This window comes from Gadus chalcogrammus, chromosome 11, assembly GCF_026213295.1.
Source record: "Gadus chalcogrammus isolate NIFS_2021 chromosome 11, NIFS_Gcha_1.0, whole genome shotgun sequence".
NCBI lineage: Eukaryota > Metazoa > Chordata > Actinopteri > Gadiformes > Gadidae > Gadus > Gadus chalcogrammus.
In genome coordinates, this window is record NC_079422.1 from 21,670,776 (window position 1) to 21,688,275 (window position 17,500).

Here is a 17,500-nt window from a genome sequence, read left to right on the forward strand (position 1 = left end):
CATGAAACAGTGACTGATGAGAGAATGTATTCACTCATAAAGAAAAAGGGTGAAAGCCCACGTGTTGCTGTATAGCAGCTTCCGGCGTTATTATAATTGATATCTACAAGCTCTTCAGTTGTGTGGGTGCACTAATTCCCATTATTTCACATATACAATCCCAATCTTTATTGTTTGAGTGTGTGTGTGTGTGTGTGTGTGTGTGTGTGTGTGTGTGTGTGTGTGTGTGTGTGTGTGTGTGTGTGTGTGTGTGTGTGTGTGTGTGTGTGTGTGTGTGTGTGTGTGTGTGTGTGTGTGTGTGTGTTTGTGTGTGTGTGTGTCTGTGTGCATGCGTAAATGTGCAAGAGAGAGACTTCCTAAGCATATTACAATAAATGTTTTCGAATGGAATGTAGTCGCTGAACTACTGATGATTAAAACACTTCTGCTTGAGGCTAATTTTTAAGGAAAACCAAAAGTTTGTGGTGCTTCAAAAGAAAAAGCATATTTTACTGTATATTAACCCCATTCAAACTCCTCTCACATTTCATTACAGACAACAAGAAACTCACAACTGGAATGGAACGGGAGGACATTGAACGCAACGTGTTATCCTATGCTTTTTTTTGTTAAATGGAAAATGGTAAATGGACTAGATTTATACAGCCCTTGGCTATATTGTAAAAGCGCTTTACAATATTGCCTAACTTTCACCCGTTCATGCACACACCGACGACGGAGTCAGCCATGCAAGGCATCAGCCAGCGTCGGGAGAGGACGAGCCGGGGATCGAACTAGCGACCCTCCGGTTACCCCGCCCTACCCCCTGAGCCACATGACGGCCGTAACTGTTGTGTTGTGTGCTGTTGTGCGACGCTATGAGGGGTCTCAGTGGACTCACGGGTGGTTTCCTGGTGCGTCACCGGGTCGCTGGCCTCTTCCCCGTACAGGGCGTACACCGTCACAGAGTACTCCGTGTCCGGGATCAGACCCTCCAGCTCAAGCTCTGTGATGGCCTCTGATACCTTGAGCTGGTGTGTCGGGGAGATGCACACGCACACACAAAATCACACACACACACACACACACACACACACACACACACACACACACACACACACACACACACACATACACACAGACGCTCACATGTATTAACAAATGAAGCGACACACACACAAGGAGAATGATACTCAGACACACAGACGATTGTGTGAGCACAAAGACACACAGGCACAGCACACAAGCACACATGAATAAGAATATGGACAAATGCACACACACACACACACACACACACACACATAGAGGAGCATGCACACACGCACACACATACACACACAAGCACAGTCCCACTCAAACACACAGACTTACATGTTAGTACACACACACACACGCACACACAAAAACACACACACACACACACACACACACACACACACACACAGTCCCACTCAAACACACAGACGTGCATGTTAGTACACACACACACACACACACACACACACACACACACACACACACACACGCTCACACACAAGCTCACACACAAGCTCACACTAAGTCCCATACAAACACACAGACGTTCATGTTAGTACACACACACACACACAAACACACACACACAGACACACAGACACATGTGTCAGAGTGATAAGCCCCTCCTAAGTGAACGCGGGGTCCCGCGTGTGTACCTCCTTCTCCTCAGCGTCCCCCTCCCCGGTGAGGGGTGCGTACAGCAGCATGTAGCCGCTGGCCCCCGCCACAGCCGACCAGCGCGCCCGCATCGCACTGGGGCTCATGTCCAACAGCTCCAGCCTGCTCACCGTCGCTAGGACAACTGGTCACACACACACACACACAATGAACCACACACACGTACAGAGACATATACACACACACACACAGAGACACAGATGTGTGCATACATACACAGAGGAATGCCCGCACGCACAAACAGAAACACAGACACGCACCACACACACACACACACACACACACACATAAAGACAAAGACACAGAGAGATCCACAGACACAGAAAGGTGCACACACATAGAGACACAGAGACACGCAAACACACACACACAGAGACACAGACACGCGCACACACACATAGACACAGACACACACACACAAAAAACAAACAGAATAGGGACATTTTGTAGTTGCCAATTGTTGTTTGACATCCATTAACACCGATGTTTAATATGCATGGCATTAGCATACATTTAGGACTTAAATTCAAATTGTTTTAGAAATGTTGTTACACATTGCTTCAAGGGTACAATTTCAAAGCAAGCTGCATAACATTCTGTCATGCTTTATGAATTTCAATCAAAACAGACTTCCTATGGGTACTTAGCATACTGTCTGGAATGTGACGATAGTGACTATAGTGACCGGATGGTTAATATAGTGACATCACTGACCATAGTGAACAGAAAGTGACCATGGTCACTATAGTGTACGGAAGGTGACTATGGTCACTATAGTGTACGGAAGGTGACCATGGTCACTATAGTGTACAGAAGGTGACCATTGTCACTATAGTGTACAGAAGGTGACCATGGTCACTATAGTGTATGGAAGGTGACTTTTAAGACTATAGTGTCTGGATGGAAGTGGCTGGAATGTTGTGTGTGTGTGTGTGTGTTTTTGTTTGTGAGTGAGACCAAGCGATATTGGCACAGAGGCATACTCTGTGTGTATCTCTGTGTGTACATTAGGGGTGGGTATTGCCAAAGAAGTCACGTTTCGATTCGTATCACGATTCACATGCCACGATGCGATTCTATCACGATGCATCGCGATACTTGAATTATTGCGATGCATTGCGATGCATTGCGAATTTTCACTGAACACTGTTAAAAAAAAATTAAGCCATTACCAGTGGCTGACTGGCTGTGTATGATCTGGATAGTGTGTTCAATTGATAACTCAAAGCAGCTCAATTCATACATAGCTGTATTTATTGAAACGACTATTACTGGATACACTGACAAGAAGTGCTAAGGATCTATAAAACTTAAAATAACAAAATAAGGATAATCAGTGCCGTTTACATGGCCTCAGTGGTCCTTTAAACCAATTAAATGAAAACATTCAAACATTTCCCCTTTTGGAAGTAGCTGCCATTATAACAACAATATCATTTCATAAACATAAGAGGACAAACTGATGCCACAAAAAGTGAATAGGCTTTATAAAACTATATAAAAAAATTATTATTTTAATTATTCATTTTTTTAAATTAATAATCGATTCTTGGCGTCAACAATCGATGCAGTAGATCGTGAAAATTAGAATCGCGATGCATCGTCATGACGATTATTTGGCACACCCCTAGTGTACATGTAGGTGTGTGTATGTGGCTATGTGAGGGTCTATGTGTGTGTGTGTGTGTGTGTGTGTGTGTGTGTGTGTGTGTGTGTGTGTGTGTGTGTGTGTGTGTGTGTGTGTGTGTGTCTGTGTGTGTCTGTGTGTGTGTGTGTTCTTGTGTGTGTGTGTGTGTGTGTGTGTGTGTGTGTGTGTGTGTGTGTGTGTGTGTGTGTGTGTGTGTGTGTGTGTGTGTGCATGAACTCACGGGTGTCTGCGGACCCCCTCAGGGCCTCGCTGGCGGCGGTGGCGTAGACAGCGAACACGGCCACTTCGTAGAGCGTCTGGGAGCTCAGGTGCTCCAGCAGCACGGAGCTCTCACCACCGTCCACCACCAGCTGAGAGGAGAAATACAGGGAGAGAGAGAGGGGGGGGGGGGGGAGAGAGAGAGGGGGGGGGGGGAGAGGGGGAGGGGGGGGGAGAGAGAGAGGGGGGGGAGAGCGAGGAGAGAGGAGGGGGAGGGAGAGAGAGAGAGGGGGGGGAGAGAGAGAGAGGGGGGGGAGAGCGAGAGAGAGGGGGGAGAGAGCAAGAGAGAAGGGGGGAGGGAGAGAGAGAGAGGGGGGGGGAGAGAGAGAGAGGGGGGAGGGAGAGAGAGGGAGAGAGAGGGGGAGAGTGAGAGAGTGAGAGAGAGAGAGAGAGGGAGAGAGGGGAGAGAGAGAGAGGGAGAGAGAGAGAGAGAGAGAGAGAGAGAGAGAGAGAGAGAGAGAGAGAGAGAGAGAGAGAGAGAGAGAGAGAGAGAGAGAGAGAGAGAGAGAGAGAGCAGTTGATGATGCCCAGTCAAACGAGATGGACTTCAATATGATAATAGTGTACGGTTGGGGGGTACTTGTGTTAGTCAAGAGCTTCCATTAAACATGGTTTATGAGTCAGTCCATGACCCTGGGTGTGGTAGTCAATGTGAACACATGACACACGTGTTTTATGTAACCACTATAAATCCGTCCTCTATTATAATCCCTTAACCATTATAATAATATTATTCTATTATTATTATCTGGTACACCATGCAGCACATTTTTTCCTGTACACATTTTTTCCTAGCCGCTATTATTAATGTAAATGCAACTCAACACCTTACAATATTCATAATCATAATTCATAACAGTACCTCGTCCGGTCTCCCTCCTTGAGCCGGGTAGTACACCACTCGGTATTTCTCCACCCTCCCGGGGGCGGGGCTCCACGTGACCCGGAAGCTGTTGGCCGTGACCTCGGATGCCAGGAAGTCCGAGGGAGCGCCGGTCTCTGGCTGCTCTGTCGGCTCTAGAGGGAGTTCTGGAGGGAGGAGGGGGGGCCGTCACACTCCAGCCACACTTATCTTAAGTTATTAGTGTGAAGCTGCCTGTGATACAACAGCCAACACTTATCGTACGTTATAAATGCAAGGCTGCTTATGGTACAAACTGCAGCCAACTCTTATCTTAAGTTATTAGTGTGAGGCTGCTTGTGATACAAACTCCAGCCAACACTTATCTTAAGTTATTAGTGTGAGGCTGCTTGTGATACAAACTCCAGCCAACACTTATCTTAAGTTATAAGTGTGAAGCTGCCTGTGATACAACAGCCAACACTTATCGTACGTTATAAATGCAAGGCTGCTTATGGTACAAACTGCAGCCAACACACTAAGTAATCAGTTTTGATTTGGCACATGGTGTTTGGTTGGTCTGGACTTATTTTTTATGTTAATATTTGTCCATAGACCGTGTCTAAAGATGTATTTTCTGGGCTGTAATTATTATTAGTTTTCCTATCATTAATTAAGACTGTCCAGTACTTTCTGCTGTGTGACCCCCAAATATCCTGTGTGGGATTGATCAAGTCTTAAACTAACCAAACGTGTCTAAACTAATATATTTCACAATTTCTCATGGGTGATTCAGTCGACTGAAAAAATCTGTGGTTCTCAGACCACTACATGCCTAACCAGCAACAACATCTCCTCCATCACGCGTCACTCCCCCCTCGCTCCTTAGGCTCTTACTGGTCTTGATCTCCTTGTCCTGGTGCTGCACCTGCTCACACACGATCTTGGTGAGCCCTTCCACGATGGAGCTCATGATGCTGAAGTCGGCCACGTTGTACACGTGTCCCTCATCCGGCTCCGAGGCGATGGACTGCAGCTCGTTCTCGTCTGCGTTCTTCACACCTACACGGTCGACCCGGCGACAAAGTGGGCACTCGTTGAGCGGTAGGAAGTAGGAAGACACTCACTTACTTTATTTCCTCAATGTCGTTTTTTTAAGATCCCATGCAAATGCGTTATCGACCCCTTTCCACCGATGTGGAGCGGTAATAGAGTCTCAATGCGGTTTAGTTCAACAGATGAATCACTGGCAACTTCCATTTCCCACTGTGCCACTCAAAGAGGCTCTTGCATACAAAAAAGGAATGCACTGCCAATTAATATCAGAGCTAGATGTACGTTTTGGCAGTTTTGCATTTGTTCAACATTTATCCATTCAATCCCGTGTATGTTTATGCACATCATGTCTCAGAGACCACGTTAAAAACAACACAAGACCATGCAGACACACAACATGAAAATAACACACACACACACTGCCGCTTTTAACACTCATGGTGCGTATATTATTAGATCAATATGAAACACGATCGAAATGCAAGGGATGCCTGCATATTTGGCTTTGTGAATATATACATATATATCTTTATAATTCTCACTGTGGCATTGAAATCTAATTTCCCCTGACACCGCCACACATTCACACCCACAAATAAACTTGTTTTATTCAACTATCTGTTCTCTTTTTGTGTCCCAGTAAGGGCGAATATGTTGTAACTGACAGCTGATGCAATAGATGGATCGGATGTGTTTTTCAAAATGTGCCCATAGTCCTATATGTGTTATTGTCATTTTTTATGTGCCAGTCTCTCCGTCTGCCCAGTCTGTGTGTGCCTGTCTGCTGTAAAGTAAATTGGATTCTTAGGTAAGACTGGTGATTGGCTACGGATGGGGGGGCGTGGCCTGTGTGTTGATTGGATTCCCAGTCAGCAGCAGGACTATAAATACCAGCAGTGAAGAAGAAGAAATAAAGTTTGTGTGTGTGTGTGTCAGTGCATGGGTGTGAGTGTGAGAGTGTTTGTGTGTCAGTGCGTGCATGTGTGTGTGTGTTTGGAATTAGTTCTTAACGTTATGTGATTTGGTCCTTTACTGTTTTCGAGCTTAGGTCTGCACTGCAATCTTCCATTTTCGATCGCATACACTGAATTTGTCCTGCCAAGTCTGTTGTTTGTTTTTGGCTCAAGACATGTCTTCTTTTGCGTAAACTAACTTTCATTTTGATTTATTATTTGTGTGGACCTTAAGTTGTTGGTTGAACTAGATAGTTTTAAGGGTTACTGTCTATTTGTACTATAACGCATCAAGGGTTGATTTGAATGTGAACTAGCTAGTATTAAGGGTTACTGTGTATTTGAACAAGTTAGTATTAAGAGTAAGAACTAGATAGCATTAAGGGTTAAGGTGTATGTGAACTAGACAGTATTAAGGGTTGAACTAGAAAGTATTAAGGGTTGATGTGCATGCGAATTGGATAGTATTGAGGATCACTGGGTTGCTTTGTAAGTGAACCAGATAGTTTAGGATTAGGAGCAGCAGGGATCCGTCTCACCGACAGCAAACAGCTCCACGCCGGCGTCTCGCAGGCTCTCCGCAGGGGGTACCACGTCGTCCTGGGACTTTCCATCCGTGATCAGGATGCCGATCTTCGGGACGCCGGGTCTGGATCCTGACTCGGGCTTGAAGCTGTTCTCCAGAATGTAGGTCAGCGCCAGGCCTTTGGACGGGATGGGGCGGGGGGAAGAATGAAACAGAGACGAGTGAGTGGGCGGAACCAGATAAGGAATTCATATCTAAATACGAGGTGACGGAAGTACAAAGAGAGAAATTAAGGGTTTGGGAGAGGAAGAGTTTAGAGACACGGACGTTAATTAAGGCTTAACAAGAATTCCTTTGTGGAAATGCGACTTGCGACACCTCTTTTGAAATGAACATAACCCCAAAGCTTGAAGAAAGGTGTCTACCGGTAAGTGTGTTGCCTCCTTTGTAGGGCAGATTCTTCACGGCGTCGATCACGGTGTCTTTGGTGGTGTAGGCGTTCAGATGCCACTCTATCCTGGGGTCCCCGCTGTACTGAGCCAGACCTACGAGAGACAGACATGTATCCACAGACACATCATACATACAGCATATCAATGTCATCCATGAAGTTCAAATATGTACGCAGCAACAATATCACATATGGGTCTAAAAGCTTCGGACATGTAAGTAATCAGTTGGCTTAAATGAGACAGGGCATTTTACTAATAAACACACTAATGTATACACTTTTTAGTCATAAAAACAATGCATTCGAAACAATAATTGCCATTGCTTCCAGATGGAGTTGGCTTGTCATTTTTAACAGATTCAGAGGAGGACACAGAGACGGCAACGGACCGATGCGCGTCTTGTCGATGCCGATGTCGAAGGCGTTGACCAGGTTCTCCAGGAACAGGCGCACCAGCCGGAAGTTGATCCTGCCGATGCTCCACGAGCCGTCCACCAGGATGACGATGTCGGCGACCGCCTCCGTGTGGCAAACGAACGGGTCCACTGGAGACAAGAAGAGAACCGGGATGTTATTCTCCGAGCTCTGGCAAAAGGTTATTTTGTTATTTGACTTTTAAGGTTAACTGACAATGGGATTGTAGATGATAAAAGAGTTTTTCCCATTCATGAATATTAATCGTAAAAGTTATCTCATCTTAACCCTGTGCTCCAAGACAGGTCAATAGAGGAGAAAACATAAAATATGTATATTTTTAAAGTTCATAAAACGAGATATAATTCGTTTTTTGTTTTTCATCAGGAGGCAACAGCTATGCAGTCCCTAGGTCCTCTTTATTAGCAAATACAAACAAACGAGAATTTTCAGCATATATTGGCGAAAATGATCTACATTATGCATAAAAAGAGCTAAATTATAGAAACCACCACAGACTGGAACTATTATGCGAGCCAGAACACTGGAGGTATTCTGTCCCGCGTGAGTCTTCCATCTGGAGAAGAGGAGGGCTTAATGGCAGTGGTGAAGCAATTATAATGGGAACAGGGTACTTCTCACAGAACAAACACCGTCACCGTTTCACCATTACACTCAAAGAGAAACGGTGCTCGGGAAAAACAAATCACAGGGACAAAATAGCATAGCCATGTGTTCTCCTTATTGTTATTATAGTCTAACTTGAATTTATTACTTATCTATTACACAGTCTTTTTTTTGCATTGTCATCTTTGTAACATGACATCCCCCAAGCCCTCACCATAAAGTAACCATAAGTAAGTTTTAATAAAAACATTTATTTTATGAACCAAGGCCTCTGTTTGCAGATTGCTTTTGGTACTTTTGTCTGTTTTACGTTAAAACCTGAAACTTTACCAGCAGCCCATGTGCTGCAGATTTAAGTATAACTCATCGGAGGTGTTAAAGGTCCTGCTCACAAAAGAAGAAGGTTCTTTTTAATACCGATGCTGTATTTTTTAAGAAAAGTAGAGGTCTACTGAGCCAGACTGTTCCCTTGAAACATCCACTGAGACCGTGATTTATAACAGGTTACATCTGCCTCCTGTCACGTCGCTGCTCCAGAATTGGATTGCATATCTGGATGTTATTGCTTATATTGTTCATGCTAAAAAAAATGATGAAGAATTACTCGTAAGTATCCTGGCAATATAACTCTCAATATAACTGTTGCTAGGGTAGCGAATCATTTACATAATGGAGGGGCAGGGTTGAGTTTTGCTAGTTACAAGACAAGCAGAGCCCTGATTGGTTCAGAGCAGCAACGAGGCACACCTGTTCCCTGTCTATCTAATGATTTAACGATCGATATCTTGAACTATGTGGCTTTCCCTGGAGTATCTTTAGGGAACCAACTTCAAAGAAACTAGAGAGCTTGGGAAATCCCTGGGCAACACAAACTCAAAAGCCTATAGTTGTGCTGTTTAGCTAAAAAGAAACTGCGCTTTTCAAACAGCTTAGTATACAGGCCGGACGGTGTGCTTATCTTTCAGTTTATTTTTTTGCATTGGAACATAAGGAAAGCGAGGGAAGAGAAAATTAAGAGTAGAGAGAGGGAGTACAAAACCGAGAAGCCCATATGGTGTATGGAAGTTTATCTTGCGTGGTCGCTTCTACGAAATGGCAAAAAGCTGAATACTGAACAAAGACCAGCGAGAAGCCTGAACAGAACTGAACAGTTTGGTTTAAATGGTTTTGGTCGGTTTGTTATTTCAACACACACACACACACACACACACACACACACACACACACACACACACACACACACACACACACACACACACACAACCATACTTTCACACACACACACACACACACACACACACACACACACACACACACACACACACACACACACACACACACACACACACACACACACACACAAACCAACACAAACATCCAACAGAAAAACACAAATGCGTTTCACAATGTAGGGAATGATGGTGAAATGTAGGGAAATACATTACAACTGTCACAACATCAGCCCCCTTGTACAAATAAGTATACTTATTTGTGCAATTTCCCACAAAGCCAGAGGCATGCACATCTATGCACGGTTTTGAAGAGAAGAGGATGAATAAGGATCACACAGGTATGGCTCTTTAAGCCCTGAGAATATAAGCATTAAAATCTTGAGTCTTTCATCAACAATTCAGGCCCCCCAAAATTAACATCTTTCTACTCGAATTTGGCTATTACAGACTTTTATTGGACATATTTTAACCTCTTTTATGACCTAGTAAAGGTAATGGAGAACCTCGTATCCTTTGTCAGTGGCGCCCGCACCCTTCCCCAGTCCTCTTTCGCGTGAGACACGGGATTTGGTGGAGAAGCCTCCACAAAACAATCCTCCGCGATGACACTAACTCAGACAGGCAGCTTGACAGGCTAATACTTTGTTTGTGTGCCGGCTTAGGTGGCATGTTTTGATCAAACGTGTGGTGGTTTTGTGGACAGGGCCCACACAAACGGTGAACAATACACCAGGAGCTACTGTGGGGCCCATCCCTCTGCTTTAGGCATACGGTCTCAACCGAAAACACTAACAGACAGAGCTGGCTAAAAATACAGACAGTCAGGCTGCGGCAGATAGAGACACAGCCAATTTATCGTTTTTTGAATAGTTGTCTGGAAGAAATATTTCGCTTTTTGTTTTTTTTAGCGTTTCATTTTTTCGTTACTGTCTCCGTTGCTATGCTAACTAATATTAGGACCAGACAAGGCTAGAGAAGCAAAGCATAAATTGTTTTAATGAGGGAGGGGCTGAGACTCTGAGGCAGACGGACACACGGAGGCAGACATGGAAACCGTGAAGTGGAAAAGCAGCCGGGCGAACAGGCAGCCAGCCAGTCAAACGTTGAGGTGGACAAACATGAAGGCGGTCGTGAATGAGTGAATTAGAATATTCTAATTCTCTTCCTTCGCTTTCCATGCTATAAATAGAACACATGCTAACACACACACACACGCGCGCACACGCACGCACGCACCCACACACAAACACGCACCCTCACTCCCCCCCCCCTTCACCTCCACACACACACCTCAACACATACGCACGGATGCATGTACACAAACAAATAACATGATATCACACAAGCCAAAGAAATGTATTGACATACCAAAACACAAACATATGAACAGATTTGTGCAGACAGAAAACACAAGCACATATATGCCTCCTCCTGACCACAAAAGACCAGACTAATTAAAAGCCTGGCTGATTGCTCTTTAATTCCTCACTTCTGGGATGTTTATGTACCGCAACTACACAAACACACACACGCAGGCACACACACAAACACACACACACACACACACACACACACACACACACACAGACACACACGCATGCAGCCATTTAAGGACACTTCCACTGGGCTGTCTGCTTATCCTCTATTTCTCTCTTTGTCCTTCTCTCTCTCTCTCTCTCTCCTCCCTCCCTCCCACGACTCTCTCACTCCTCCCTCCCTCCCCTCTCTCTCCCTCTCTCCCACCCTCCCTCCCCTGACTCTCTCTCTCCTCCCTCCCTCCCCTGACTCTCTCTCTCCTCCCTCCCTCCCCTGACTCTCTCTCTCTCTCCTCCCTCCCTCCCTCCCCTGACTCTCTCTCTCCTCCCTCCCTCCCCCGACTCTCTCTCCTCCCTCCCTCCCCTGACTCTCTCTCTCCTCCCTCCCTTCCACTGACTCTCTCACTCCTCCCTCCCTCCCCTGACTCTCTCACTCCTCCCTCCCTCCCCTCTCTCTCCCTCTCTCCCACCCTCCCTCCCCTGACTCTCTCTCTCCTCCCTCCCTCCCCCACCTCTCTCTCCTCCCTCCCTCCCTCCCTCCCCTGACTCTCTCTCTCCTCCCTCCCTCCCCCACCTCTCTCTCCTCCCTCCCTCCCCTGACTCTCTCTCTCTCCCTCCCTCCCTCCCCTGACTCTCTCTCTCCTCCCTCCCTCCCCCACCTCTCTCTCCTCCCTCCCTCCCCTGACTCTCTCTCTCCTCCCTCCCTCCCCTGACTCTCTCACTCCTCCCTCCCTCCCCTGACTCTCTCTCTCTCTCCTCCCTCCCTCCCCTGACTCGCTCACTCCTCCGTCCCTCCCCTGACTCTCTCTCTCTCCCACCCTCCCTCCCCTGACTCTCTCTCTCCTCCCTCCCTCCCCCACCTCTCTCTTTTCCATCATCTCCCTCTCTAAGCGTGTTTCTTCATCCCAGCCACCAGTGATTTACGGCTGACCTCTGTGCAGCCGGGGCTCAGGCCCAGTGTGCTGTCATTTCAATCTGCCCCTGGTTAACTTTTATTTCCCCGCGCCGCAGTGATAGTGTTTCAGAGTCTGGCTTTAACATTGAGGACAGCGACAGGCATGCAGATGAGATGCCGCGGCTAGGCTGCTAGCGTTACTGTGCGGCGCTGCTGCGTCTTCCCCTGCTGTCGAAAGAGACGCCTTGTCTGCTTCCCGCTTTGCCCGTGATCCTATATGGAGGGTTCACGAAGGATGGCGTTATTATTCATTTTTTTGTAGAATAATATTCTTTAGAAAAAATAATTGAATTTTATTGATGAAATGTATCCGATTTTCAAATACAATTCATTTTTCAGGCGAATTTCCCTATGGGATTAATAAATTGGTATCTTATTTTGTATTATCTTAATTAGCTCAGCATTTTTTATTTATAATTATTTCTATTTTGTTCTTTTTTTTCGCTTGTTTTCCTTGTTTTTGAACCTGAACACCATTTTCAGTCTCAATATTTCCAATTAATTTGTAACGCAACGTCGCACCATCACTTCTACCACAAACTCTGCGTGGCCTCCATCTGCTTTGATTGCAACAGGTAGATTCTGCCTCTTATCGTTCACAAGCCCAGCAAACTGAGCTGTTCCGTGGAGGTGATTCATGATTGTCCCTTTTGTGATCACTCCGTTCCCGTCTCTAAAACCACTTTCAAAGTACTAAAATCTTTTTCACAAAAACAAATCTAATTTGTGACTCATGCATTTTTTTTTTTTTCGGGCTGAAGCAGGATAATCATGTTACCTAACAGGAGTAGGCCTTTCCCAGCCCGGGAGAACCTTGTACTCTCTGACATGTGAAGTATAACTGAAAAAGAAAGTGATTTGAATGGAATTGAATTTAACGTCAGACTGTGGAACTCACTGCAGCAGTGTAAATGATATTTAAAGTGCAAGTCAACCGCAAAATCCCTTCTTCAGTTGAAAGTGGTTCGGTTTGTGTCTCTTGGAGACTGGATCTTGACCTTTTTTTGACTCAAATGTAAAAGTTATTGAATTGGGGAAGTTCTCTCCAAATACAAGAAGACTGCTACTTCCGGGTGGTTTTCCAGAATGGTCGTTTTTTTTTTATCGGTTGCAAAGGTGTGACATGAGTTGGTACCCTGTTCCACACAGCCTTGCACTATCTCTCATGGAAACAAATGTGTCTTTGCCACTGGAGCCGAACGTTGTTTGAAACTCGAGGGCCAAAGCTGTCCTGCTAGCAAGGGGGTTCCTCCACCCTTCAAATAGTTGGCGAGGGGCTGTGTGATCAAATGGGGAGGAGAGATGCGTGTGCAGGGTTGCTGTGAGGCGTCACCGCGGCCGAGGGGAGTCCAGGTTTACTCCACTGCTCCGTGGGAGTAGCGGTTCAGTCGAGTGCTAGAAGCTCCAGAAGAAAGCATCCTGGTGAATCGTGCGCTCCTCCCTAGTGTGATCATCCCGGTAGCGTGAGCACATGCTAGAACACACACACACACACGCACACACGCAGACACACGCAGACACACACACGCACACACACACGCACTTACACACAGCCCCACCCAAGAGACACTGTGTGAGTGTGTGTGTGTGTGTGTGAGTGTTTGTGTGTGTCGGGATGGGGGGCTGGAAGGGATCCGAGTGTGGATCGCTGACCTCCTCAATCGCTTGTTTCCACACGTTTTACACTCGCTCCGTCCAATCACGTCACAGAGCAGGCGGGATGACGGGGGCCGTCTCCGCGCCCCCCCGTCCACCGCTGACTCACCGACGTTGTCGAGCGTGAACAGCCGGGTTAGCTTAGAGACAGGTCTGTGTGTGTGTGTGTGTGTGTGTGTGTGTGTGTGTGTGTGTGTGTGTGTGTGTGTGTGTGTGTGTGTGTGTGTGTGTGTGTGTGTGTGTGTGTGTGTGTGTGTGTGTATGCGTGCATATGTTAGTGTTTGTGTGTATGAGTGTGTGTGTGTGTGTGTGTGTGTGTGTGTGTGTGTGTGTGTGTGTGTGTGTGTGTGTGTGTGTGTGTGTGTGCGTGTGTGTGTGTGTGTGTGTCATCCTCTGAGGTGTGGGGTGTAAGCCGATATTGTTTTTTAGGAGTGCACACCTTGCTGTTTGATCTTTAATCCAAAGCCTGTTTGTTCACTTTCACTGAAGACAGACAGACAGACAGACAGACAGACAGACAGACAGACGGACAGACGGACAGACGGACAGACAGACAGACGGACAGACGGACAGACGGACAGACGGACAGACGGACAGACAGACGGACAGACGGACAGACAGACAGACAGACAGACAGACAGACAGACAGACAGACAGACAGACAGACAGACAGACAGACCCAAACGCCTGCTGGGTCATACCGTAGCTGCGGCTCCTCTCTCTTACTTATAGTTATTTTTCTGTTTTGTTTCCTTTGCTACGGTTGTATTGGACTCTTTAACTTCCTTCCATCTTGCTACCTGTAACCTCTCTAGTTTGTATTTAATGGCGCTGACGAGTTTCCAGTGTAATTGCAAAGTGGGTGTCTATTTTGTTCTGTGTATCGCTAGCCCATACCGTCACGGCGTGCGCAGGGAGTTGACCGCGAACGCAGAGGTCAGACTCAGGACAGCTCCGAAAAGGGGCTTTACTCCATGAACACACACAGACAAAACAAACGAGCAGGCAAGTGTCAAACTGGGCCCGGAAATGAGGGAACTTAATTAACATTAAACATACACAAAAACTCATTCATACCCATTGCCATAAACAGCTTAAATAAACAATGAACAATGGACAAAGGAACCCTGACGCACTGTCACTTTACACTTTACACATATCCACAGCTTTTATTTAGTTATTTTTACAGTTTTTAATATTTATACTTGTTTTAAGATCTATACACACTGTGTGTGCTCTCAGAGATCAATGTGGTTGTATGAATGCCTATCAGTACATTTTCATGTTTGTATGTCGAGCCACGTCAAAGATGATTTTCTGTTACGACAGACAATAAAGTTTTTCTGAATCTGAATCTGAATCTGAATCTGAATTATGCGGAACACTGGTGAACAGAATTACCAATCAGCAAAGGGGACACACCCACGACACTCATGCCACAGCCCTGTCCCTGACCTGCCTCGCCCAGTGACCTCCCTGTGTCATTAGTGTGACGTGCGTCACCTGTGCTGATTAATCATTCTGTTCACCTGTGTACCTCCTCGTATTTGAGCTCCTCAGTGTCTGCCCCAGTTTGTTGGTTCCTAGTGCGTTGTCGGTTTGTTTGTGTTCTGCGTGTGTACGCAAACTAAAGCTTCCTTTCGCTCCTACCCTGACGCCTTGTTCACACTACATGCGTCCGTCGGCGGATGGCCGAGGGTGTATCTGAGTATAGGGGACTAGTATTTGTAGACGCATACTGCAGCCAATCAAATCGCTTCCCGCTACAAAGCTGATGTATGGATAAGTACAAAAGATGACACAAACAACAGGTGACTAAAAACAATCCTATCATTCCATATTTCTTTCAGAAAATATAGAACGGCCGGATTCTCCTGCTTCTTCCTGCTTGTTATTGCAAAATGGATCCAGGAAACGCGTGGAGTGTATTTGCATAACCGCGATCTGATGGGCCGACGGATCCGGGGCTGCCTGAAAAGTTGAACATTTCTCAACTTTTTGACGCAGGCTACGGAGCCGAATGGACGGACGGACCCACAATGCATTTCGTGAGCGCCCCATGCAAAGTCAATGAGATCCGTCGACGGACGGAGGTAGTGTGAACAAGCCCTGAAGTCTGAGCTCTGCTTTCGGGTTCCCCTCCGCTCGCAAGCCGTGACACAGACGAGCCTAATCCGTGGATTGCGTCATTACATATTAGTGTTGTAAGACATAATACAACCTAATGAACCCCATGCTCCCCCTAAGGCTCGCCTCAATATTTACAGTGGAGCATATTGGAGGGGGGGGGGGGTGAAATTAAACCAGCTAAAATAGCTGGGGGGAGAACTTAGATTGGCTGTTGAGTGGATAATGGGACAGTAAACTAATCCACGGCCACATTAGTGGCCTTGGATAAATTATAAAATGATGACAATAAAGAGGACATTAAAAAGCCGCGCTAATTAACAAACAAGAAAAAGGTCTCACTCAAAGAGAACTAATCGAGTGTGTTCAGCATTCCCATTACGAAGGAATAACAAATAAAGTAGCCATCTGTTATGCTTTGTCTACCAGCTTTTTTAACCCCATCCAGGGGGGATTGAAGTTATAAAGGGACTACGTGTAGGTTTCAAAATTGCATAAATCACTTTTAATTAAAAAAATGTGAACAGGTTGTATTTTGGCATAAATAAAAGGAGACCTCTAAGTCTGTCTGTTTCGTTAAACTGCCTGTTGAATGCATTTCCTTAGTTTCACTTATCACCCAACCTCCCCTAGTTTAAATGCGCATGTATCCATGTTACCAAATCACCAAAATGACATAGACAGCGATAGCAATAGCATGTAGACACATTTTCTTAGATTATATTCAGGCTACGTTAACATGATGACGGTCTGAACAGAAGACGCAAAAGTGGCGTCGCGTCTTCACTTTTTATTCTGCGTTTAGACTAGCGATTTCGGGAGGAAATCAAAAGTGTATGGAATTCGATTGGGTATATGCATGCCAGGTGGCTAGGTGGTGCTGTGATAGACTATCACACAACACCGCCATGTCTGAGCGCATGCGTAGAATCTTCCTTCTTCTCTTATCCGCGCCGCGAAAACCAAAGAGATCCTTATCTGTTCAGTAATACTATCTGTACATATCCTGTGCATTTCGTGGAAAGATTCCTGTAAGTTTATTAGAGCTGCAATAGCAGCTTGAAGGTCCGACGCATGGAAATAATATTACATGTTTGTTTATTTCCCTGTACTGGCGCATGTATGCGACGTAAACGCGAACGCGACGGGAGCAGATCTGAGCAGAGGTTCGCGTCTTGGCAGTGTAGACGGAAACGCTACGGCGGAGCGTATTCAAGTTTTCCACACTGGAGTGTGGTTTCAGATTTTTGCGTTATTAAGCCCCAAAAACGCCGTCGCCGTCTAAATGAATGGCCCTTCCGATAAGATATTTTGTCGTTTTTTCCCGCAAGCGTCCGACTGCTTGGTGAATCCAAGTCCCTGACAGAAGGAAGCAGCCACATATCCACCACTTGTAGCTGACACAGGATCTCAGCTTAATCCAAACAACACTATCTGTAATTATTTCCCTTTGAAAGTAGATAAAACACAGCTGGAAATGACTCTAGTGGGAAATTCATGTGGTGAAATTATAAGTAGTGTTAAGT

At 45.9% G+C, this 17,500-nt stretch overlaps 1 protein-coding gene across 1 annotated transcript in view; it reads right to left on the minus strand.

The window, feature by feature from the left end:
- The window catches only part of col14a1a (collagen, type XIV, alpha 1a), a 129,345-nt gene that overhangs the window by 91,454 nt on the left and 20,391 nt on the right, over positions 1–17,500 (minus strand). The window contains 9 exon segments of the mRNA XM_056602830.1: positions 742–884; positions 886–1,010; positions 1,674–1,819; positions 3,564–3,693; positions 4,464–4,630; positions 5,340–5,504; positions 6,991–7,155; positions 7,403–7,522; positions 7,818–7,973. Of these exon segments, the coding sequence (XP_056458805.1) occupies positions 742–884; positions 886–1,010; positions 1,674–1,819; positions 3,564–3,693; positions 4,464–4,630; positions 5,340–5,504; positions 6,991–7,155; positions 7,403–7,522; positions 7,818–7,973 (1,317 nt within the window).